We start from the raw sequence: 24780 nt of genomic DNA, 5'->3' as shown, positions 1-24780 counted from the left end.
TTAAGTGGTTCTTACACCTCACCCTCCTGAGTAGCTGGCATTACAAGCAGGTGCCACCACGCCTGGCTGATTTTTGTATTTTTAGTAGAGACTGGATTTTGCCATGTTGGCCATGCTGGTCTCGAACTCCTGACCTCAAGTTATTTGACCACCTTGGCCTCCCAAATTGCTGGGATTACTGGTGTGAGCCACTGTGCCCGGCCAAGGAAACTATTATGGCTCCAAGTTACTATAGGGATAGTCCTAGCTGAAGTCCAATGGCACCATCTCAGCTCACTGCAACCTCTGCCTCCTGGGTTCAAGCAATTTTCCTGCCTCAGCCTCCTGAGTAGCTGGGATTACAGGCGCATGCCAACACACTCAGCTAACTTTTTGTATTTTTTTTTTTTTTTGAGACGGAGTCTTGCTCTATCGCCCAGGCTGGAGTGCAGTGGCACGATCTCCGCTCACTGCAAACTCCGCCTCCCGGGTTCGCGGCATTCTCCTGCCTCAGCCTCCCAAGTAGCTGGGACCACAGGCACCCACCACCACGCCCGGCTAAATTTTTGTGTTTTAGTAGAGACGGGGTTTCACCGTGTTAGCTAGGATGGTCTCGATCTCCCGACCTCGCGATCCGCCCGCCTCGGCCTCCCAAAGTGCTAGGATTACAGGCGTGAGCCACTGCGCCCGGCCTACTTTTTGTATTTTTAGTAGAGACGGGGTTTCACCATATTGGCCAGGCTGGTTTCAAACTCCTGACCTTGTGATCTGCCCGCCTCAGCCTCCCAAAGTTCTGGGATTACAGGCGTGAGTCACTGTGCCCGGCCCAGAAATTTTTTAATGTTTTTTCTTTTTTTTTTGAGACGGAGTCTCAATCTGTCACCCAGGCTGTAGGGCAGTGGCGCGATCTTGGCTCACTGCAACCTCTGCCTCCTGGGTTCAAGCAATTCCCTGCCTCAGCCTCCTGAGTAGCTGGGATTACAGGCACCCCCCACCAGGCCCGGCTAATTTTTGTATTTTTAGTAGAGCCAGGGTTTCGCCATCTTGGCCAGGCTGGTCTTGAACTCTTGACCTCGTGATCCACCTGCCTCGGCCTCCCAAAGTGCTGGGATTACGGGCATGAGCCACTGTGCCTGGCTCTAGAAGTTGTTTTTAGAAAACAATTTCTCAGCCATGTTTCATAATCCAACCATTGGCTCTCTGCCCAGTATTGAAAATATAATTTTCAGTAATTTAATCCTCATATATGGGTCATTATTATGTAGATTTGATTTTGCTAGTGGTTTACTTATGTCCCTGGAATCATAAGGTAAAAAAGTATTGGACTTCAAGTCAGCAGATACAGTCTTGTCCCAGATTTGTCAATAATTTGTTGTGTAACCCTGGCAAGTCACTTAATCTTAGTTTTCTCTCCTGGGTTAACAATTATCAAGATAGAATCATAGTATGTTGGAATTGGCAGGGACTTCATTAATTACAATTTCTATTTTGTGGAGAGGTTGAGTGACTTACCCAACCACCTGTACAGTCAGGACGTTTTCTTTCTTTCTTTTTTTTTTTAAGATGGAGTCTCTCACTCTGTCACCCAGGCTGGAGTGCAATGGCGCGATCTCGGCTCAGTGCAACCTCCAACCCCCGGGTTCAAGTGATTCTCTTGTCTCAGTCTCTCTAGTAGCTGGGATTACAGGTGCACGCCGCCATGCCTGGCTAATTTTTTTTTTTTTTTTTTTTTTGTATTTTAATAGAGATGGGTCTCTACCATGTTGCCCAGGCTGGTTTCGAACTCCTGAGCTCAGGCAATCCACCCGCCTCAGCCTCCCAAAGTGTTAGGATTACAGGTGTGAGCCACTGCGCCCAGCCTCTTTTTTTTTTTTTGAAATGGAGTTTTGCTCCATTGCCCAGGCTGGAGAGCAGTGGCACAATCTTGGCTTACTGGAACCTCTGCCTCTGGGGCTCAAGTGATTTTCCTGCCTCAGCCTCCAGAGTAGCTGGGATTACAGGCATGCGCCACCATTCCCAGCTAATTTTTTGTATTTTTAGTATAGTCATGGTTTCACCATGTTGGCCAGGACCTCAAGTGCTCTGCCTGCCTTGGCCTCCCAAAGTGTTGAGATTACACACATGAACCACCATGCCAGGCCTTCAGGAGCTTTTCTAGAGCAAGCAGTCAATCTTTGGCAACACAGACTCAGGCTTTCTTTCAATGTTGTTTCAAGAAACAAACAAAAAGTGAAAGCACTAAACAAATATAAGACCATAAAAAAGAAAAAAAAAGCCTGATAAATGTTAACCATTAGCCTGCACTGTAGCCTGAAAGCTTATCTGAAAATTTAGCCCATCTAACGCAAAGAAAATTTCTTTCTTTTTTTTTTTTTTTTTTCTTTTTTGAGACAGAGTCTTGCACTGTCACCCAGGCTGGAGTGCAATGGTGCCATCTTGGCTCACTGCAACCTCTGCCTCCCGGGTTCACGTGATTCTCCTCCCTCAGCCTCCTGAGTAGCTGGGATTACAGGTGCACACCACCACACCCAGCTAATGTTTTGTATTTTTAGTAGAGATGAGGTTTCACTATGTTGGCCATGCTGGTCTCGAACTCCTGACCTCATGATCCGCCCTCCTTGACCTCCCAAAGTGCTGGGATTACAGGCGTGAGCCATCATGCCTGGCCCTCAAAGATAATTTCAAATTGAGAAGTTCTGAAACTATATTAGCTTGTTTTTTTTTTTTTTGAGACAGAGTTTCCCTCTTGTTGCCCAGGCTGGAGCGCAATGGCGCGATCTCAGCTTACTGCAACCTCCACCTCCCAGGTTCAAGCAATTCTCCTGCCTCAGCCTCTCGAGTAGCTGGGATTACAGGCATGCACCATCACGCCCGGCTAATTTTGTATTTTTTAGTAGAGATGGAGTTTCTCCATGTTGGTCAGGCTGGTCTCGAACGCCGGACCTCAGGTGATCCACCCACCTCGACCTCCCAAAGTGCTGTGATTATAGGCATGAGCCACCGCGCCCAGCCTGAGAAGTTCTGAAACTATAGAAGGAAAGATCAGAAAAATAATAGGTAGGAAAAAAAAATCATGGTTGGCTTGGAGAATACCCTTGAAGGGTGTTAAGTAAAAATAATAGGAGGCCTTTGTTTTGGACTAAACTCCTGCAATAGCCAATAGACCTGGCTAAAATAAAAATGGAGTCACCCATGCTAAAGTTTCACCTCACCAAATCCAAACTAAGTTGTTACCAAACCCAAGCTAAGTTGTTATCTGACCTTCGGAGAAATCAGGAAAGAGGGATAAGGACAGCCAGTTTCCCAAACAGGCTTGTTTTAATGTTGCATGATAATGAAGCTCCTTCTGTTGTAATCCTTACACAAAAGAAGTAGCCTGAAGTAACTGATGTCAACTAATCGTTATTTTTCTATTGTTCTGTCTCTCTGTCCCCACCTTCCAAGGAAAGTAGCTTAGAAGTGACCAATATGTCAAGGTCCCATGAGAAGACTGAAAAAAGAGAAGAAAGAGGACAGAAAAGAATGAGAAGAAAGAGAAAGAAAGAAAGAAACCAATATGCTCGTTTCTTTGCTTTTGCTTTTGCTTCCTCAAGCTTTTCTCTGTCTACAAAGCCAACCTCTCCTGCTCAGCTCATCAGAACATTCACTCCACTTTCTGGAATGAAGTGTTGCCTGATCCTAGAGTCGCAATAAAGCCAATTGAGATCTTAAAACTAAATTCGTTGTAATTTTGTCCTTTGCCAAGGGGGGAAAAAACAACAAAAACTTCCCAAGAGTACCTATATCCTCTTATCACTTTCTCTGGTCTTTTCCTTAGTTTTTGCGAAGCGAAATTGGGAAGGTGGAGACTGTCTGTGCTCACACGTTTCTGAGGGAATGGTGTGCAACAGGGTTACTTGAATCCAAATTAATTGACTCGCCATTTCCCACCTATACTAGACATTATTACATCAGTTCTCTAATGTAGCAGCATGCCTTCCCCAGTTACAACCCAAAAGAACGTGCTGAAACCTGCGGACACCACACTCAATGCAAAAACTCCAAGTCCCAAAATCCTTCGTAGCCTGTCCCCACCGCCTCTTCGCAAGAGCAGCCTCTTCAGTACTGGGACTTGTAGTCATTCAGCGTCTTCCCTTCCAGGATGAGGGGCGAGAGCGCGCCTCGAGGAGCTACATCTCCCAGGAGGCAGTGCGCACTCCGCCCTCTCTGGCGCCGGGCTCCTCCCTCTCTCGCTCCTCCCTTTCTGGGCTGCACCGCTCACGCCTTCCTGTTAGTCCGAGCTGGGAGAAGTTCACTCCGATCAGCTGATCCCAACTGACAACAGGAGAGGAGGAAGCCCGGGAGGCAACGAAGGAGGAGGGTGGCGGAGATGGAGATGAGGATGGATCTGCCGGTGTCCTGAGGAACAGCCTCTGCCCCCACCGGCGCCCTGCGGCCCCCAGACGCCGCCTTGCTGCGGCCGAGCTTCCCCGTGGTGGGATCCCCGGGCCGCGGCGGGCAGGGCAGGGCGGGCAGGGCACGGCCCAGCGCGGGGCGAGTGATCGTCCTGGGGCTCAGGCTGCCCTCGGGAGGAAGGGGGGGCGGGTGCGGCGGGGGTGGGGGTGGGGTGGTATAAACAATGGATTCGGCTCCGGGCTTTGCCGGCGTGGGGGGGATTTTGGGGGACCTTCTTTGTTCTTAGGCTCCGCTCCTGCCCCTCGGGTTGTGGCGGTGGTGTCCGGGTGGAAGGAAGGGTGAGGAACCCCCGGCTGGGGAGAGGTGTCGAGGTGGGGGCCCGAGTGGGCAAAATGTTTGGTTGACACGACCGGGCGTAAGGTGTACTTTTGAAGGTTGATTTTATATTTTTCTCAATTGTGACAAGTTTGATTTTTGTTTCTGTTTTGGGAGCTGGCTGGGCATGTCTAAGGTTAGAGTGTAAATAAGATCCCCTAGTCACTCCCTTCGCCTTCCTTGTTTATCTAAAAATAAGATTGATAGATTGATTACTGTAGGGGAGGAGTGACTATCAGAAAGGCAGGGCTTTACACCTTGTTGGGGCCTTGGAATGCGGGTCAAGGCTAGGGGGAATTAGGAATATAATTGTCAAAGTGACAAACCCCTTTCTTGCCCCAGTTATCTTTTTTCCTATTTTGAAGTTATTTTTAAGTTAGTTTTTAAGTGACAAAGAGAAAAATTATTTGTTTTGATTCACTGCAGGCCTGGCTTTGCCATGGGTCAAAGTAGAGGAATTGTCTCCTGTTGCTCCTTTTTTTTTTTTTTGCAGTTAGTGAAAGAAGGGACAGAAGAATTACAATGTAAAAAAAATTGTTTTTAAACATGAAATTGTTACTATTGTTTCTAAGTTTAGAGTTCTTAATATACATCTAGCTAGAGTTGAAACAATCCGGTTACAAGGCTAACCAGGTCAGCCCAGGTATTTGATAGATCTAAAGTTTATTATTACATTTTCATTAGCTTTGTGAAGGCCTGTCCACTCCTCCCAATTGTGGGATGCATGTGGGGGTGCAGAGGGCTGTTCTTCCAAGGACTACTCACTTAGTGATTTAGATTCTGAATTTAATACCTAAATGAACAGAAAATTCCAGTCTGGGAAATAGAGCAGCAAAGTCTCTTAAATGCCTTGGGCCTAGAGGTAGCGTTTGTTGTCAAGAGGAGGAGTTTTAGCCATAATTTTGAAAAATTTTTTTTTTTTTTTTTTTTTGAGGGAGTCTCACTCTGTCTTCCAGGCTGGAGTGCAGTGGCAAGATCTCGGCTCACTGCAACCTTCGCCTCCTGGGTTCAAGTGATTCTCCTGCCTCAGCCTCCCTAGTAGCTGGGATTACAGGTGCCCGCCACCATGCCCAGCTACTATTTGTATTTTTAGTAGAGATGGGATTTCACCATGTTGGGCAGGGTGGTCTTGAACTCCTGACCTCAAGTGATCTGCCCACGTCGGCCTCCCAAAGTGATGGAATTACAGGTGTGAGCCACTGTGCCTGGCTATACAACAAGCCAGTGTAAGTGTTAAGATAAAAAATGAGATTTCAGGCCAGATGCAGTGACTCACGCCTGTAATCCCAGCACTTTGGGAGGCCATGGCGGGCAGATCACCTGGGGTCAAGAGTTCAAGACCAGCCTGGCCAACATGGTGAAACCCCGTCTCTACTAAAAATACAAAAATTAGCTGGGCATTGTGGCGAGCGCTTGTAATCCCAGCTCCTTGGGAGGCTGAGGCAGGAGAATCTCTTGAACCTGGGAGGCGGAGGTTGCAGTGAGCCGAGACTGTCCCATTGCACTCCAGCCTGGGCAACATGAGCAAAACTGTGTCTCAAACAAAAAAAGAAAAAAAAAGAGGAATGAGATTTCTCTCAGCAGTTTTGGGCTAATATTTAATTTAGTCAAAAAAAATTTTTTTTAAAGGTGCACTTCCGTTTTTTAGGTGAGTGAAGTCATTTTCCTTCCTCTATTCTAGGTATTCCCTGAAATACTGACTTCAGGTCGAATTATATTGAAAAGCTCCTGACCACTTTCTTTCATTATCAAAACTTTGTAGCTGATGTCCAACCGATGAACCCACCACCGTGAACTCATCAGACCTCTCTCAGATAGCCATAAAAGACCCTTCCAAGTCAATTTTGACCACATCTTTGCTTGCACTTTATGGAGGATGAAACCATCAAACCAAATCAACGTTGCTGCTAATACAAGAGTCTTAGAGGCGGCAAATTAAAAATTTGAACATTTGTTTGTGAAGAACTATAACAGGACATGAAAGGTGTTCTTTTTTAAAGTGTTCAGGACCCTGTGGAAGTTTCGTGCAGTCTTCAGTCTCAAATCTTCGTCTTCACTCCCGGGGCAAGCTCAGTGACTATTATATGGTGGGTGTGTTTCCTTACCAGCGTTGAGTATGAGTGCCCAGACTTCCCCAGCAGAGAAGGGCCTGAATCCGGGGCTGATGTGCCAGGAAAGTTATGCTTGCAGCGGGACTGATGAAGCTATCTTTGAGTGCGATGAGTGCTGCAGTCTGCAGTGTCTCCGCTGCGAGGAGGAGCTCCATCGGCAGGAGCGCCTGAGAAACCATGAGCGGATAAGACTCAAACCTGGCCATGTCCCTTACTGTGACCTCTGCAAGGGTCTCAGTGGGCATTTACCAGGTGTTAGGCAGAGGGCAATAGTGAGGTGCCAGACCTGCAAAATCAACTTGTGCCTGGAGTGCCAGAAGAGGACTCATTCTGGGGGTAACAAAAGGAGACACCCTGTTACTGTGTACAATGTCAGTAATCTCCAGGAGTCACTGGAGGCAGAAGAGATGGATGAGGAGACCAAGAGGAAGAAGATGACTGAGAAGGTTGTGAGTTTCCTCCTAGTAGACGAAAATGAAGAAATTCAGGTAAGCACATGGGTATAGTGAGATTCATGTGTAGTGGAGCAGATCTGTTGTTGGAAGCCAGCTCTCAAAAAACAATGTCCAAGAGGAGATCACATTTTAATCATTAAAAGGCAAGACCTCTGGAGGCTTTAGTTGCATGGAGTCAGATTTAGTTACCAGCTGCATGACCTCTGGCCCAATTACTTTACTTCTCTGAGCCTTAGCTTTTTCATCTATAAAATGGGGGACAGCCTACTTCATCCAGTTGTGAGGTTGAAATGAGACAGTGTTTGTAGAGCCTGTTGCATAATAAATGGTCAGTGTATACGGTAGCTGTTGTTAGTATTAATTGTAGCATTATTATTAGAACAAACTAATTTAAAACATTTCAGAATGAGAGCACCCTGGCAAGCTGTGAGTAAATGTTAGTGATGCGGGACTGCACCTATCCAGGGAAACACACACTAACAGTGGGTCCTATGGGAGTGTTAGCTATTAAGGCATAAACCTGTTATCTCGATTTAAAAAGTGGCTTTTAATATGGACAATATTCTTTCCAGATGGTCTCTTCATATATATATATGTGTTTTTTTTTTTTTTTTTTGAGATGGAGTTTCGCTCTGTCACCCAGGCTGGAGTGCAGTGGTGCCATCTTGGCTCACTGCAACCTTGCTTCCTGGATTCAAGCGATTTTCCTGCCCCAGCCTCCCAAGTAGCTGGGATTGCAGACGCGTGCCATCACGCCTGGCTAATTTAGAATTTTTAGTAGAGACGGGGGTTCACCATGTTGGCCAGGTTGGTCTCAAACTCCTGACCTCAAGTGATCCGCCCGCCTTGGCCTCCCAAAGTGCTGGGATTACAGGCGTGATTGACTGGTCTCTTCATATTTTCTTGTATAGGTTTCTGATCAGTAAAAGCCAGTGAGGGCATCTGGGAGTACAGAATGACTAGGGGATATTTGGCTTGAGTCTGAGTTGGGGAGATGGTAGTGTTGTGACAGCTAGGCAAGACTGGGGAAGGGGTAGTATAATGTTTATACTTTTGAATGAAGGTAGTGTTATGTCTATACTTTTCTCTTGAGTGGGCTTCCAAGTGAAGTTTGCTTGAATTCACATCCTTGTTTACCAATCACTGTATAGCCAAGGGTAAGTGATAAAAATCCTTTCCATTCCTAATCTTTTTGAGTCCTATCAACAATCCTGTAAAGTACAAGTGAAACTGAGGCACAGCTTAAATAATTTTTATCACAGTCTGGCACATAGTATCCAGTACCAGTTTGTTGTAGTCAGTATCACTGGAGTATCTGTGGTCCATTGACTCAGTACTTTTGATGGTGGTGACTCCTTTGGTTTTCAGTTTGGAGGGGAGTACCTATGTAAGTTACCATTTGAGAGGCTCCCTAATTACCCACCTAATATTTTTCTTCTGTACTTTTTTCCTCCTTGGGTAAAGCTGATGGAAATGAGTTATATCATGATTCCTATATATGTCCATTGTCAGCTTAATACTTTGCTAACACAGACTTTTCTTTATTGGTTTGAGAGGATCGAATAGAGTTATGGAAGAGTGACCTAGATCCCATTCTGCGTCCCTTGTGCGATAATGTCTTCGTTATGGATTACGCTCTAATTGGGCGACATTGTGGACTAAATCTTTCATAAATGAAACACTTGGATTTTGGGTGATTCTTGATGGTTTTGCTCAGTTCTCTGTAATGTCAGCTTTTGGAAAGTCATAGTTTGGTTGCTGCCACTTTTGTCAAATGAGGGGAAGCTTTGGGATGAACTAGTAACCCTCATGGATTGCACTGGCACCTTTAAAAAGAATTTTTTTTGGGGAGGAGAATGTGTATTTTTTTTTTTCTTTTTGTAGCATTGATACGTGTTCCTTAGTTGAGAATTAAGAGCATATAAAGAAGTGTAATGAAGAAGATAAATCTAACTACCCAGATATGATATTAGTCCTTCATCTTTTTTTTCTTGAATGTAATATGTATATAATTGGATGGTTTGTAAAGATTCTTCCCGCATTTCCTCCGTTCATAAACATTAACCACGTCCTAGGAAATAACAGTTTATTAATTGCAAGCAGCATTTTTGGGACTGATGGTTTAGACATAGAATTCATTGATTTTAGGTGATTTGTTCTCATAGAGTCATAAATGGAGAAATACTTAAAATATCTAGTTCAGTTTTCTGATAGTGAATGTTCAAAACAGTTAGATGATTGACGTAAATGTAGGTTATAAATTAAACTAGATTGTGAACTTCTGGAGAGCAGGACCATGTTTCATGGCCTGTGCCATGTACAATGGTAAACACATTGTCAGTGAATAAATACTTACGGATTGGTGTTGTCACATCTCAACTTCAGTTCTTTCTTTCTTTCTTTTTTTAATTTTGAGACAGCGTCTCACTCTGTCCCCCAGGCTGGAGTACAGTGGCACGATCTTGCCTCACTGCAACCTCCGTCTCCCAGGTTCAAGCGATTCTCCTGCCTCAGCCTCCTGAGTAGCTGGAACTACCGGCACACACCACCATGCCTGGCTAATTTTTGTGTTTGTTTTAGTAGAGACATATGTTGGTTAGGCTGAGCCACCGTGCCTGGCTCCTGCTCTTTTTTCTTAAAGCAGTCACCATTAACGATGAACTGCGGCCGGGCGCGGTGGCTCACGCCTGTAATCCCATCACTTTGGGAGGCCGAGGCAGGCAGATCACAAGGTCAGGAGCTCGAGACCAGTCTGGCCAACATAGTGAAACTCCGTCTCTACTAAAAATACAAAAATTAGCCTGGTGTGGTGGTGTTCGCCTGTAATCCCAGCTACTCAGGAGGCTGAGGCAGGAGAATCGCGTGAACCCAGGAGGTGGAGGTTGCAGTGAGCTGAGATCACACCATTGCACTCCAGCCCGGGTGACAGTGCGAGAATCTGTCTGAAAAAACAAACACACAAGCAAAAAACAGTGAACTGCATGCCTTTCTAGAATTTTTTCATGTTGTATACTTATCCTTTCCTTTTTTTTTTTTTGAGATGGAGTCTCACTCTGTCACCCAGGTGCTGGAGTGTGATGGCACAATCTTGGCTCACTGCAACCTCTGCCTCCTGGGTTCGAGCAATTCTTCTGCCTTAGCATCCCAAGTAGATGGGACTACAGGTGTGTGCCACCATGCCTAGCTAATTTTTGTATTTTTCGTAGAGATGGGGTTTCACCATGTTGACCAGGATGGTCTTGATTTCTTGACCTCGTGACCCGCCTGCCTTGGCCTCCCAAAGTGCTAGGATTACAGGTGTGAGCCAGTGCACCTTACATACATTTTCTTTCTTTCTTTTTTTTTTTTTTTTTTTTGAGACCGAGTGGCGTGATCTCAGCTCACTGCAACCTCTGTCTCCTGGGTTCAAGCGATTCTCCTGCGTCAGCCTCCCGAGTAGCTGTGATTGTAGGCACCACCACCATGCCTGACTAATTTTTGTATTTTTAGTAGAGACAGGCTTTCACCTTGTTGGTCAGGCTGGTCTCGAACTCCTGACCTTGTGATCCACCTGCCTCGGCCTCCCAAAGTGTTGGGATTACAGGCGTGAGCCACTGCGCCTGGCCTCGGCCTAAACTTTCTAATTAAACTTCATTGTGGCCAAAAGCACGAGCTCACCAATTCTTTATGGCTGCTGTGAGAATCCGATGAACCATAGCTCTGTATAAATGTATTATTTATCATTATCAAAGTGTTACTGATGAACTTCCTAATAGCAGTAAAGAGTCTATCATTTAGGTTCCGGTTTTGTTTTTCTTTTCATGTTTCTAGGCATTTGTGGGTTTTGAGCATTTTCAATTTAGTACATAGGGTTTTTTTTTTTTTAGATGGGGTCTTGCTATGTTGCCCGGGCTGGCCTTGAATTCCTGGGCTCAAGCAATCCTTCCACTTCAGCCACCCAAGTAGCTGAGACTACAGGTATGCACCACTGTGCCCGGCCCATAGATAGAGGTTATTTTAGCACCTGTAGGCTGTAACCCTTGTGTGTGGTCTTCTCAAATTCTGTGGCCTAAAGTCTCCTAAGATTTTTGTGTATGATTTGAGTACTATTCAGTTTCTTTTAGAAAATGTAAAAGGACAAAAAGCTTCCTTTAAGGGTGAACATTTTATCATTACCTTGTCATTTGAGTGTGTACTATAGTGGTAAATTTGAGGAGACTGACTTTTGGTCTCAGAAGTAGAAAGTCACCTGTGGCTCCTAAATGGACACATTTGACCTGCTAGCCAAAGACATCCATTAATTCATCACATTTTCGGCACATATATTATGTGCCAGGAACTTTTTTTTTTTTTTTGAGATGGAGTCTCTGTCACCCAGGCTGGAGTTCAGTGGCATGATCTTGGCTCACTGCAACCTCCGCCTCCTGGGTTCAAGCAATTCTTCTGCCTCAGCCTTCTGAGTAGCTGGGATTACAGGTGCGTGCCACCATGCCTGACTAGTTTTTTTGTGTTTTTAGTAGAGATGGGGTTTCACCAGTTGGTCAGGCTGGTCTCGAACTCGTGACCTCATGATCTGCCCGCCTCGGCCTCCCAAAGTGATGGGATTACAGGCATAAGCCACTGTGCCCAGCCGTGCCAGGCACTTTCTATGTTCTGGGGATACATGGTTAATAAGACATGGTCCATTCCTTCATAGAGCTTACTATTCAAGTGAGGAAAGCAGATTTCACACATGTAAACACCTAAATAGTTGGTTCAGCTGTAGTGAGTATTAAGAAGAGTGATTTGGAAGCCTCTTTGGCAGGATGGTCAGAGAAGGTCTTATTGTAGAGGTGACTTTTTTTTTTTTTTTTTTTGAGATGGAGTCTTGCTCTGTCGCCTAGGCTGGAGTGCAGTGGCACAATCTCACCTCACTGCAACCTCCACCTCCCGGGTTCAAGTGATTCTCCTTCCTCTGCCTCCCAAGTAGGTGGGATTACAGGCACCCATCAACACACCCGACTTATCTTTGTATTTTTAGTAGAGATGAGGTTTTACTACGTTGGCCAGGCTAGTCTTGGACTCCAGACCTCAGGTGATCCGCCCACCTCAGCTTCCCAAAGTGCTGGGGTTATAGGCATGAGCCACTGCCCCCAGCTTGCAGAGGTGATTTTTAAGCAGAGACCTTATGAGTAATACTAATGTGCTATGTAAGCTTCCAGATAGAGGGAATGGGAAGAAAATGAAGGTCGGATGGCATGTTCGAAAGAATGCCAGTGTGGCTGGAGTGAGCTGGCAGAGAATGGTAAGGAAAGAGGTGCAGAGGGAAGCAGGTGCCAGAGCATGGGAGGCCGTGCAGGCCGTAGAAGTAAGCGGATTTTATTTTAAGGGTGATGGGAGACACCAGACTGCTTTATGCTAAGAAGTCACAGGACCTAGTAGAAGCTATAGTGACCTGATAGAGACTGATGTATAGACTAGATGGTAGTGACTGTAGAGGGACAGGAAGGAAGGCAGGGAGACCACTTAGGAGGCTGTTGCAGAGGGTGAGGAAAGAAGTGGTGTAGATTTGGTGTTACTGAGATGGGGAAATGGAGAGACATTGGTGAATTTTGGACAAAGTTCGTAGGTAAAATAGGAGTGCTGATATGTTGGATGGAGGAGTGAGGGAGTAGGAGAACTCAGTAGTGAATTGTAGGCATTTGGTTTGTACAAATAACACTTGCTTATTTAAGACAGCAGGTTTTATTGTGTGAAATTGATAAAACTGTCTTTAAGAACCTGATTGGTACAAAAAAGAGAGATAGATAAATTATCCCATTTGTATTATCTAACACAGTGGTTGTCAATCAGGAGTGATTTTGCTCCCTCAAGGGGACATTTGGCCATGATTGGAGACATCTTTGGTTGTCACAACTGATCTTTGGGGGGAGTATGCTGCTGGATAGTGCATAGAGGCCAGGGTGCTACTTAAAACCACAGGCAGGACATAGGGCAGTCCCCGACAGGAGTTATCTGGTGGTATAAAAGGTCAGTGGTGCTGACATTAAGAAAGTGATCCATCTGACAGATGAAGGTTTAGTCTAACAGGACATCTGGACACTAGTGAAGTGGAAAATATATCAGGGACAAAAAAATTGAACCAAACATCAGTTTTTCCTTCATCTTTTTTTTTCTTTTTTCTTTTGAGACAGGGCCTTACTATGATGCCCAGGCTGGTTTCCACCTCCTGGGCCCATGTAATCCTCCTGTGGCCTCCCAAACTGCTGGGATTGCTGTACCTGGCCTTTTTCCTCCCTCTTTTAGTTCTGTTTTCTCCTCAAGTAATTTAGCTGGTGAACTCAGCATTCTCTTTTGACGTATTTTGTAACCTCTCTAGTGAAATGGTAAGACTTTCTGAGTTGTATTCATTTATCTTTTTTTTTTTTCTTTGGGGACTGGAGTTTTGTTCTTGTTGCTCAGGCTGGAGTGCAGTGGCGCAATCTTGGTTCACTGCAACCTCTGACTCGTGGGTTCAAGTGATTCTCCTGCCTCAGCCTCCTGAGCAGCTGGGATTACAGGTGCCCACCACCACACCTGGCTAATTTTTAGTAGAGACGGGGTTTCACCATTTTGGGCAGGCTGATCTCGAACTCCTGACCTCAGGTGATCCACCAGCCTCGGCCTCCCAAAATGCTGGGATTACAGGCATGAGCCACTGCATCTGGCCATATTCATTGATTTTTCTAGGCCTCAGTGGAACTGTACTAGGAAAACCAAAGGACTTACAGAGCCTTTATTTATTTATTTATTTATTTATTTATTTATTTATTTATTTGAGACGGAATCTTGCACTGTTGCCCAGGCTGGAGTGCAGTGGTGCGATCTCAAGCTCACTACAAGCTCCGCCTCCCAGGTTCATGCCATTCTCCTGCGTCAGCCTCCTGAGTAGCTGGGACTATAGGCGCCCGCCACCACGCCTGGCTAATTTTTTGTACTTTTAGTAGAGACGGGATTTCACCGTGTTAGCCAGGATGGTCTTGATCTCCTGACCTCGTGATCCGCCTGCCTTGGCCTCCCAAAGTGATGGGATTACAGGCATGAGCACCATGCCTGGCCCAGATCCATTATTTAGAGCTCGTAATAAATGATTCATGCTCATCTATAATCTCTTGAAGCCAGAGGCAACACCTTAGCAAATAAGTTAAAGGTCAGAAGAATAAGATTTCTGGTAGTTAGAGTTATTAGTGGGGGAAGAAGATAGAATTTTCCCATCTCTTGGGTCTTGTGTGGGAGTCAGACATCTTGTTGTATTAGAATGTTAACCTGTCAGGAGAAGAAAGGTGAAACAGTAAAAGGCATTTGTTTTTCTTTGTTCTTGTTATTTATTATTTATTTATTTATTTTTGAGATGGAGTCTTGCTCTGTTGCCAGGCTGGAGTGCAGTGGCGCGATCTCAGCTCACTGCAATCTCCACCTCTTGGGTACAGGCGTGAGCCACTGCACCCAACAAGACTGCTTCTTTAAGAAGACCCATCGTGTAGCTTGGCGGCTTCACTTGTTTACAGTCCCAGAATAGTGTTGCTCAGAATACTGGGACTTGACTAAAAGAGATGTTATTCTAGTGGAGTTCAGGAATGGAAAATAGCAGGCCGGGCGTGGTGGCTCACGCCTGTAATCCCAGTACTTTGGGAGGCCGAGGCAGGTGGATCACTTGAGGTCAGGAATTCGAGAGCAGCCTGGCTAACATGGCAAAACCCCATGTCTACTAAAAATACAGAAATCAGCTGGGCGTGGTGGCAGGCACCTATAGTCCCAGCTACTCAGGAGGCTGAGGCAGGAGAATCTCATGAACCCAGGAGGCGGAGGTTTCCTCTGCTATTTCCTCCCTCACTTACTTTCTTTCTTTCTTCCTTCCCCTTCCTTTCCCCTTTCCTTCCCCTTTCCTTGCCCCCTTTCCTTCCCCCCTTCCCTCCCTCCCTCCCTCCCTCCCTCCCTTCCTTCCTTCCTTCCTTCAGATGGAGTCTCACTCTGTCACCCAGCTGGAGTGCAGTGGCACCATCTCGCCTCACTGCAACCTCTGCCTCCCGGGTTCATGCAGTTCTCCTGCCTCAGCCTCCTGAGTAGCTGGGACTATAGGCGCCTGCCACCATGCCTGACTGATTTTTGTATTTTTAGTAGAGACGGGGTTTCGCCATTGTTGACCAGGCTGGTCTCAAACTCCTCAAGTGATCTGCCTCGGCCTCCCAAAGTGCTGGGATTACAGGCATGAGCCACTGCACCCGGCCCTGTATGGGAATTCTTTACCACAAACTGGGTGTACTGGTCTGCCACATGTCTGTGCCACTTCTATTTCAGGCTTGTCTGCTGTTCACTTTCTTGGCCCTGTTCTTGGCTTTCTGGTCTAGGGTAGCTTCCTGGGGCTTGTTCTTTCCAGCTCCTCTGTTTGAGATTGGCTGGTAGATAACATAACAAAAGGAAATCCTTCAGGACTTCATTCTGGTCAGTAGATCATGAGCCAGAGGGATCATAATCTTTCAAATTGTTGAATTTTCCCATTTTTCTCTTCCAATGACCAGAGTATTATAATGTAAGGACTAATTTTGGTGCAGCAGCTGGTTAGCCCTTTGGCAAGTTCTGGTCAGAATATGAATATATCTATTATTGGTTTCTTAGGTGTCATATAAATATAACAAAAAAATAGATCTTCTTAGGAGCTGTCAAAATGATAACCAATAGTTGGGTTGGTAGCAGGGCCTCCTCCTCCATCATTGCCTTTAACACAAAGAAACTCAAGTAAAAGCCCCTTTTGTTTAGTGATAGTGGTAGAGGGGAAGGCATTATATGGCGTTTACTGGGAAACACAGGGTTGAGGATGACTCAGACCAAAAGAAAGATGAAAGAAACCCTATTATGTGCCTTCAGTTTCTGCCCAGTGTCTTGTGAGCTTTTTCAGCCTGGGGATCATTCAGTTACAACAGACTCCTGGCATTTAACTTGGTAGGCTATTTTGTTTTAGTACAAGGATGTTTCAAATTTGACCCATGTAAGCCATCGAAACCACTGTGAGTCAGCTTTTTAGAGAACCTGTCTTTAACTACTTTAAGACATCTCCAGTTTGCATGATTCTCTTTTTTCTTCTGGCCTGTCAATTCCTTGAAGTGACTGATTTTTCTGGAATTGAGCAGGCATTTGGCTTTTTGAGCCAGGATTAACATAATAGACATATTTCTTATTAGTTTGACCTTCAATGTTTTCCTGTGGGTGCATCTACTGGCTGAACCACCCTTGAGTTTATCCAGGAGATTATATAGGCAGATGCGCTTCTGATGGCTGGTCAGACTTTTCTGGGGAGTCTTCCCTACTTCGGGAGGAGCTCTTATGAGATCATTTCTATCTGAGGTTAGAACTGCTAAATGTATCGAACACATCTGCTTGATGGGAAATCGGAGGAAAGATGTGGGGAGACCATGAAGAAGGGAAGAAAAACAAGGGTAAAGAAGTTTCAGGCAAGAGGAGTTGGAAAGACCTATGGAAAGAGACACAGAGGAGCTTTTGAAGGTGGGGAAGGGTGGATGCTTCCCTGGAGAATGTTTTGTTCATTTTCCCCTTCTTTTCTTGTTTTTTCTTTTTTTTTTTTTGAGATGGAGTTTCGCTCTTGTCGCCCAGGCTGGAGTGCAGTGGTGCAATCTTGGCTCACTACAACCTGGGTTCAAGTGATTCTCCTGCCTCAGCCTCCCAAGTAGCTGGGATTACAGGCACCCGCCACCATGCCCGGCTAAGTTTTGCATTTTTAGTAGAGACGGGGTTTCATCATGTTGGCCAGGGTGGTCTCGGACTCTTGATCTCAGGTGATCTGCCCACCTTGGCCTCCCAAAGTGCTGGGATTATAGGCGTGAGCCACTGCACCTGGCCCATTTTGCCCCTCTTTTCAATGGCTTTTGGCTAGCATTGAAGAGCCTCTGTTGACTGTTTTATATGGTCAGCTTGGTCATAGCTGGAGTTCTTGGGGCAGAGAAGTTTTCTAGCTGTACATAAGTAGCTGACCTCTGGCTTGACTTCACTGGAGGATAATTGGACTTCCAGATAGCTTCTAGAATTTTCAGTCCCTTCCTGATTTCCTTCTACTTGAGACTAGGTTATTACTGTCTTTCCCAGGAAATTTGACTCTAGATGTTAGAATACTTGAAAAGAACTGCCAGAGCCTTGTTCTGGCATGAAGTCACAGACCCTCAGGTTCAAGTGAAGGGGCAGCATGATCCTGAGCAATCCAGAATTCAAAGAGTATCCTAGAAATTCCTCTACTTTCCAGCTCAATCCCTTCTGTCTCATGAATATGTTATCTACACAGCTAAACTGTCATCTCTCATAATTTTTTCTTTCAGAGCGCTCAATACAGTTTATGTGTATCATTCTACAGCAGGCATAAATATTTATTGAATTGTCAATTGCATGCTTTGTGAGTTTCGGTAATATCTCTGAAAAAATGATTTAAAGTGAAAACTCAGATTAAATGACACTAGGGAGGAATGGCAGAGGCCTTCATTCCCTGGAATGAAGCTCTCTTTTCTGTTTATCTAAGTAGAGGCTTTTTGAGGATCCCACAGTTCTTCTTTTTTTTTTTTTTGAGATGAAATCTCCCTCTGTTGCCCAGGCTGGAGTGCAGTGGCACGATCTCAGCTCACTGCAACCTCCGCCTCCCGGGTTCAAGCAATTCTCCTGTCTCAGCCTCCCAAGTAGCTGGGACTACAGGCACACACCACCACGTCCAGCTAATTTTTTAATTTTTAGTAAAGACGGGGTTTCATGACATTAGTGAGGCTGGTCTAGGACTCCTGACCTCAGGTGATCCACCCGCCTCAGCCTCCCAAAGTGTTGGGGTTACAAGCATGAGGCACCGTACCTGGCCCCATGGTTCTTTTTGCATCCCCATTCTGGCGTGGTGACTCATGGGTTTAGTTTGTAATTGGTAGGTCATTGGGTGCACTATGATTTTTTTCCCTATGTCTCAGTTAACTGTTACCTACATCTGTGATATTTGACAGACGACCTACCTACCTCTTCCCCTTTTCCTTTCTTTCTCTCCCTACCTTTCCCTTTGCTTCTCCCCAACTCTCCACTTGTTTCATGAATTAAGAAATTAAATCAGTGGGATTCAGGCATGAACCACAGTGCCCAGCTATTTTTTAATTTTTAATAGAGATGGGGTCTTGCTATGTTGCCCAGGCTGGTCTCAAAGTCCTGGCCTCACATGATCCTTCTGCCTCGGCCTCCCAAAGAGCTGGGATTACAGGCATGAGCCACCACACTGGGCCATATCATTCTTTTGAAGAAGATTGAATGTTTTCTTATGCATTTTATATATATATGTTATATATATGCAATCTTATTATAGGTTTCTTTTTTTTTTTCTCTTAAAACAATGTTTTAGGCCAGACATGGTGGCTCACGCCTGTAATCCCAGCACTTTGGGAGGCAGAGGCAGGTGGATCACCTGAAGTTAGGAGTTTGAGACCAGCCTGGCCAACATGGTAAAACCCTATTTCTACTAAAAATACAAAAAAATTAGCCTGGCATGGTGGTAGGCACCTGTAATCGCAGCTACATGGAAGGCTGAGTCACTAGAATCGCTTGAACCTGGGAGGTGGAAGTTGCAGTGAGCCAAGATCATGCCACTGCACTCCAGCCTGGGCGACAGAGCAAGACTCCATCTCAAAAATTAAAATAAAATAAAATAAAATAAAAATAAAACAAAACAATCTTTTGAGAAGGGGTCTCACTCTGTTGCCCAGGCTGGATTGCAGTGGTGTGATCTCAGCTCCCTGCAACCTCTGCCTCCCTGGCTCAAGCCATCCTTCCACCTCAGCCTCCTGAGTAGCTGAGACTACAGGCATGTGCCACCACTCCCGGTTAATTTTTTGTATTGTTAGTAGAGATGGGGTTTTGCCATGTTGCCCATTCTGGTCTCGAACTCCTGACCTTGAGTGATCTGCTCGCCTAGGCCTCCCGAAGTGCTGGGATTACAGGTGTGAGCCACCTCCCTAGCCATATGGGTTTCTTTCTTTTTCTTTTTCTTTTTTTTTTTTTTTGAGACAGTGGCTCGCTTTGTCACCCAGGCTGGAGTGCAGTGGCACAATCTCAGCTCACTGCAACCTCCACCTCCCCGGTTCAAGTGATTCTCCTGCCTCAACTTCCTGAGTAGCTGGGATCACAAGCGCGTGCCACCATGCCTGGCTAATTTTTTGCATTTTTTTTTTTGTTTTTTTGAGACAGAGTTTCACTCTTGTTGCCCAGGCTGGAGTGCGATGGTGCGATCTCGGCTCACTGCATCCTTTGCCTTCTGGTTCAAGTGATTCTCCTGCCTCAGCCTCCCGAGTAGCTGGGATTACAAGCATGTGCCACCACAGCCAGCTAATTTTGTATTTTTAGTAGAGAAGGGGTTTCTCCACATTGGTCAGGCTGGTCTCGAATTCCCGACCTCAGGTGATCTGCCTGCCTCGGCCTCCCAAAGTGCTGGGATTACAGATGTGAGCCACTGCGCCTGGCCAATTTTTTGTATTTTTAGTAGAGACAGGGTTTCACCATGGTGGCCAGCCTAATCTCAAACTCCTGACCTCAGGTGATCCTCCCACCTCTGGCCTCCAAAAGTTCTGGGATTACAGGTGTGACCCACTGTGCCAGCCTAGGTTTCTTTTTCAATTCAAAAGATACATCCTTTTGAGGGAGGGAGTGGTAAGTATTGAATAAGGATCCTCCTTGTTCAATTATCCCTATTTCTCTGTTTTTTTTTGAGACATGTTGCTCTGTTGCCTAGGCTGGAGTGCAGTGGCACCATCATAACTCAAGCAATCTTCCCACATCAGCCTCCCAAGTAGCTGGGACTATAGGCATGTACCACCATGCCCAGCTAACTGATTGATTTTTGTAGAGATGAGGTCTCACTATATTGCCCAGGCTGGTCTCTAATTCCTGGACTCAAGTAGTGCTCTGGTCTTGGCCTCCTGAAGTGCTGGGATTAAAGGCATGAGCCACCATGCTCGGCCTATCCTTATTCCCTTAATGAAGCATTTATTGGAAACCTTCCCTAAGGAGAGTTTTGTTTTGTTTTGTTTTGTTTTGAGATGGAGTCTCGCTCTTGCCCAGGCAGGAGTGCAGTGGTGCAATCTCCATTCACTGCAACCTCTGCTTCCTGGATTCAAGTGATTCTCCTGCCTCAGCCTCCTGAGTAGCTGGGATTACAGGCACATGCCACCACACCCACCTAATTTTTGTATTTTTAGTAGAGATGGGGTTTTACCATGTTGGTCAGGCTGGGCTCGAACTCCTGACCTTGTGGTCCGCCTGCCTCGGCCTCCCATAGTGCTGAGATTACAGGCGTGAGCCTCCGCACCCAGCCTCCCTAAGGAGAGCTTTTACTTGGGATAATGAAATTTCCAGCTGATGGTGATGACTCTGGCTTGGGGCAAACCAGCAATGATGTCAGTCAGCATGCCTCTAGCGTTTACTACAAGTTATTCTGGGCCTCCACTGTGCTAAGTGCCTGATGTACATCATCTTATTTAATTTTTGCAGAAATCCAGTGAAGTAGATTGTGTTGTTATCTTCATTGTAGAGGTGAATAACAGAGCCCCAGAGGGGTTGAATAAAGTTATCCTAAAGTCAGTGGATGATAGAGTGAGGTTGATTGAACCTTTGATGGTGATACTATACCATTCCCTCCCCCAGAGGATATAGCGTCTAGACATTTTGTGCTGTGTTCATTCATTTATTGATCAATTGTGTCTTGATTTCCTATTTTGTGTCAGGCACTGTGCTAGGGTTACGGTGGTGAACAACACAGACCATATCTCTGCCAGCCTGGAGTACATTCTAGTTGGGGTGTTTAGTGCTGGAAGAGTGGGAAAACGTTAACAGAAGTGGTGAGTGGGAATGGAGGCTTTGAGCAAGAGAACGGTTGAGTCAGTTGCCCAGGGTATGATTTAAACCTAGCTCTCTTTTCTAGCCTGGTTTGTGTAGCTTAGCTTTTACTATTAAGTCCTTTCTTAGACCTCAGAATCATTCCAGAATGAAAGACCATTCTGCTTGCTGACAGGCCTTTACTAGAGCTTACATCTGTTTTCACAGCTGGCCAAATATGGATATGCTATGCCACTTAAAAAGGCGGCTGCATCTCCCATCCAGAAGCTCCTCAGAAAGTTCCCTTGAGGATGAGGTGGGGCTTGGGGATGACTCGGTATTTCCAGTGTGTCCTCAGAATTCATCTTTGCCTTGGAAAGCTTTTTATTCAGATATAAATGGATTGCTGAACTGGGTGTGTTGGGTGTGGTCAGAGAAACTGATGAGGGGGCTAAAAATGACTTTTTTTAGAAAAAGAATTTCTTTGTGGACCATCTCTGCATAGAAACACTTTTATTAGGCCAGGCATGGTGGCTTACGCCTGTAATCCCAGCACTTTGGGAGGCTGAGACAGACGGATCACTTGAGGTCAGGGGTTCGAGACCAGCCTGACCAACATGGAGAAACCCCATCTCTACTGAAAATACAAAATTAGCTGGGTGTGGTGGCGCATGCCTGTAATCCCAGCTACTCAGGAGGCTGAGGCAGGAGAATCACTTGCACCCGGGAGGCAGAGGTTGCGGTGAGCCGAGATCGTGCCATTACACTCCAGTCTGGGCAACAAGAGTGAAACTCCGTCTCACACACAAAAAAATGAAAAAAGAAACACTTTTATTTCTGCTAGGATAGGAGAGGAGCTGCAGGCAGTCTCTGTGAAGCAAAGTGTCAGAAGCACCACTGGTAGTTACAAGACATGGAGAGGAATTCCTGACCTCAAGTAATGGAACACTTCGGGGACACTAGAGTGGAAGAAAGTGATCTTTGCCCCTGCCAAATGTGCTCAGTGTGTTTGTGAGACCAACCCCGTGACTTCAGTGTCTTCAGAAAACATTTGATTGAGAAATGACTGTGTTTTTATGTGAAACTCTAGCAACATGTACATGGATAAACATGAGGTATACATGCCCTTTAGGATAGAATGAAAAGAAATTTTCTAAACTTGCTGTGTTGAGGAAACAGGTTTAATAGAACTTAAACTTTGCTATTGGAAGGAAATCTCCTTATCATTTGGACTTTAAAATAGACTGGCTACTGATCTGTTTAACATAGTTTAGGTAAAATCCTGTTTGAAATTTAGGCCATGGGGTTGGGCTCAGTGGCTCACACCTAAAATCCCAAGTGCTTTGGGAGGCCAAGGAAGGAGTATTGCCCGAGGCCAGGAGTTCAAGACCAGCCTGGGCAACATAGAGAGACCCTGTCTCTACAAAAAATAAAAAAGTTTAGCCAGCTATGGTGGTGCACGCCAGTAGTCCTCCTAGCTACCCGGGAGGGTGAGGCCAGAGATTGACTGAGTCTGAGAGGTTGAGGCTGCAGTGAACCACTGTATTCCGACCTGGGCAACAGAGCAAGACCTGTCTTTAGAAAAAAAAAATTGGAGGAATGTATGATTGTAGTTGGTACAGATTAAATCCTTTTTTCCCAGGGGCCAGTACTGAAAAGACCTTGGTGCCAAACTACTTTTCTTAAGAGTGTTTTCCAGGTTTGTTGGGGTTTAACTTCTAGAGTCTCTGACTGTGCTGTGTTGAACTTCCTTCCTTCCAAGGCTCTTTAGTTCCTTACTCACCTCTTGGTTTCCCTTTTCAGGCCTCCTTGGAACAAAGCTGGTGCATGGTCTTTCATTCTAGAATGATTCTGTGAGGGCTTAGAAGGAATCTCTCGAGGGAGAACATCATCATTCCCTTGGCCTGCTTGGGTCACAGGTTGACTGCTGGACACTTTTCACTACCATGAACTATTCTGAATTCTAAATTGGGGCCAGGCGCAGTGGCTCATCCCTGTAATCTCAGCACTTTGAGAGGCCAAGGCAGGCAGATCACCTGAGGTCAGGGAGTTCGAAACCAGCTGGACAACATGGTGAAACCCCGTCACTACTAAAAATACAAAAAATTACCTGGGTATGGTGGCGTGTGCCTGTAGCCCCAGCTACTCAGGAGGCTGAGGCAGGAGAATTGCTTGAACCTGGGAAGCAGAGGTTGCAGTAAGCTGAGATTGTGGCACTGCACTCCAGCCTGGGCGACAGAGTTAGACTCTGTCTCAAAAAAAAAAAAAAAGGAACTGGGGTGGGGGATCATTGAGTACAGTTATATTTCATTTTACAGACTCTTCTTAGGAGTCTATACAAAGTAAAAAGCTTTGGGTGAATTGGAGGGAGAGAGAGAGGTGCTGCTGGGTTTTGTAAAGGTTTTTAGACAGTCTTACTCTGTTGGCCAGGTTGGAGTGCAGTGGTGCAATCTCGGCTCACTGCAACCTACACGTCCTGGGTTCAAGTGATTCTCCTGCCTTAGCCTCCCGAGTAGCTGGGATTACAGGCATGTGCCACCACAGCCAGCTAATTTTTATATTTTTAGTAGAGATGGGGTTTCACCACTTTGGCCAGGCTGGTCTTGAACTCCTGGCTTCAAGTGATCAACCTTCCTAGGCCTCCTAAAGTGCTAGGATTACAGGCGTGAGCCACCATGCCCAGCCTCATAAAGATTAATACAATATTAGATAGTTACTAAGAGCCAGCTATAAAGCCAGTATGAATAATAATGTGTTTTGGCCGGGCGCGGTGGCTCACGCCTATAATCCCAGGACTTTGGGAGGCCGAGGCAGGTGGATCACGAGGTCAGGAGATCGAGACCATCCTGGCTAACGTGGTGAAACCCAGTCTCCACTAAAAATACAAAAAATTCTCCGGGCCTGGTGGCGGGCGCCTGTAGTCCCAGCTACTCCAAAGGCTGAGGCAGGAGAATGGCCTGAACTGGGGAGGCGGAGCTTGCAGTGAGCTGAGATCGCGCCACTGCTCTCCAGCCTGCGCGACAGAGTGAGACTCCGTCTAATAAAAAAAAAATAATAATAATGTGTTTTGATTAGCAGGAGAAGGTTATCTGATGCAAGCAGTGAGATCTTTCATTTTAGGTAGAATTCATTTAGATCTTACCACATTGCTGAATCAGCCCCCAAATGAGCAATTCACACGTGTGAGTCCAGCTGCTGCTGCTGTGCACCTGGGTGTTTTCCCAGTGGGCTGGTCTTTAATAATGGTTCACATATCGAGTGCTTACTCCATGCCAGGCACTGTGCTATGCCTTTTACATACTTTATCTCTTTTAGTCCGCCGAGTGTCGCTAGGAGCTGGACATCTGTTATTATCTCATTTCCCTGAGGCGTTGAGTAGTTAAGTAACTTTCCCAAGACCGCACCATGGTTTCAAAGCCTGTAGTGGTATTCAGGTGTTTTGGACTCGCCTGAGGCCTAGCAAGCTCGGGGAAGATGGAAGGCAAAAGTTGGGGAGGGGTGGCTTTGGTATCCCTCCTGCGTTTGCTGTTGGTAAGGCCAGTGACCATTTCAAACATGTTGTCGACTTGGATGGGGTGGCCAGTTGGCCAAGCTCAGGGCCAGGTAACCTATTTAACTCCAGGATTGGAGCA

The 24780-nt window shown here is 45.8% G+C and overlaps 1 protein-coding gene across 3 annotated transcripts in view; it reads left to right on the top strand.

Annotated features, from left to right (window-relative positions):
• Window positions 1-4166: 4166 nt before the first annotated feature.
• The window catches only part of ZFYVE1 (zinc finger FYVE-type containing 1), a 52975-nt gene continuing 32361 nt past the window's right edge, over window positions 4167-24780 (top strand). The window contains exons 1-2 of one of the 3 annotated variants that reach the window (XM_054448388.2): window positions 4167-4453; window positions 6512-7348. In XM_054448388.2, coding sequence (XP_054304363.1) covers window positions 6866-7348 — 483 coding nt within the window. In that variant the 5' untranslated portion in view covers window positions 4167-4453; window positions 6512-6865. Of the gene's footprint in view, window positions 4454-6430; window positions 7349-24780 lie in introns of all 3 variants that reach the window. The other 2 variants (XM_054448387.2, XR_008493648.2) reach the window with 2 other exon arrangements.

This window comes from Pongo pygmaeus, chromosome 15 (assembly GCF_028885625.2).
Source record: "Pongo pygmaeus isolate AG05252 chromosome 15, NHGRI_mPonPyg2-v2.0_pri, whole genome shotgun sequence".
NCBI classification, from domain to species: Eukaryota; Metazoa; Chordata; class Mammalia; order Primates; family Hominidae; genus Pongo; species Pongo pygmaeus.
This window is presented reverse-complemented; position numbering and strand designations above follow the sequence as displayed.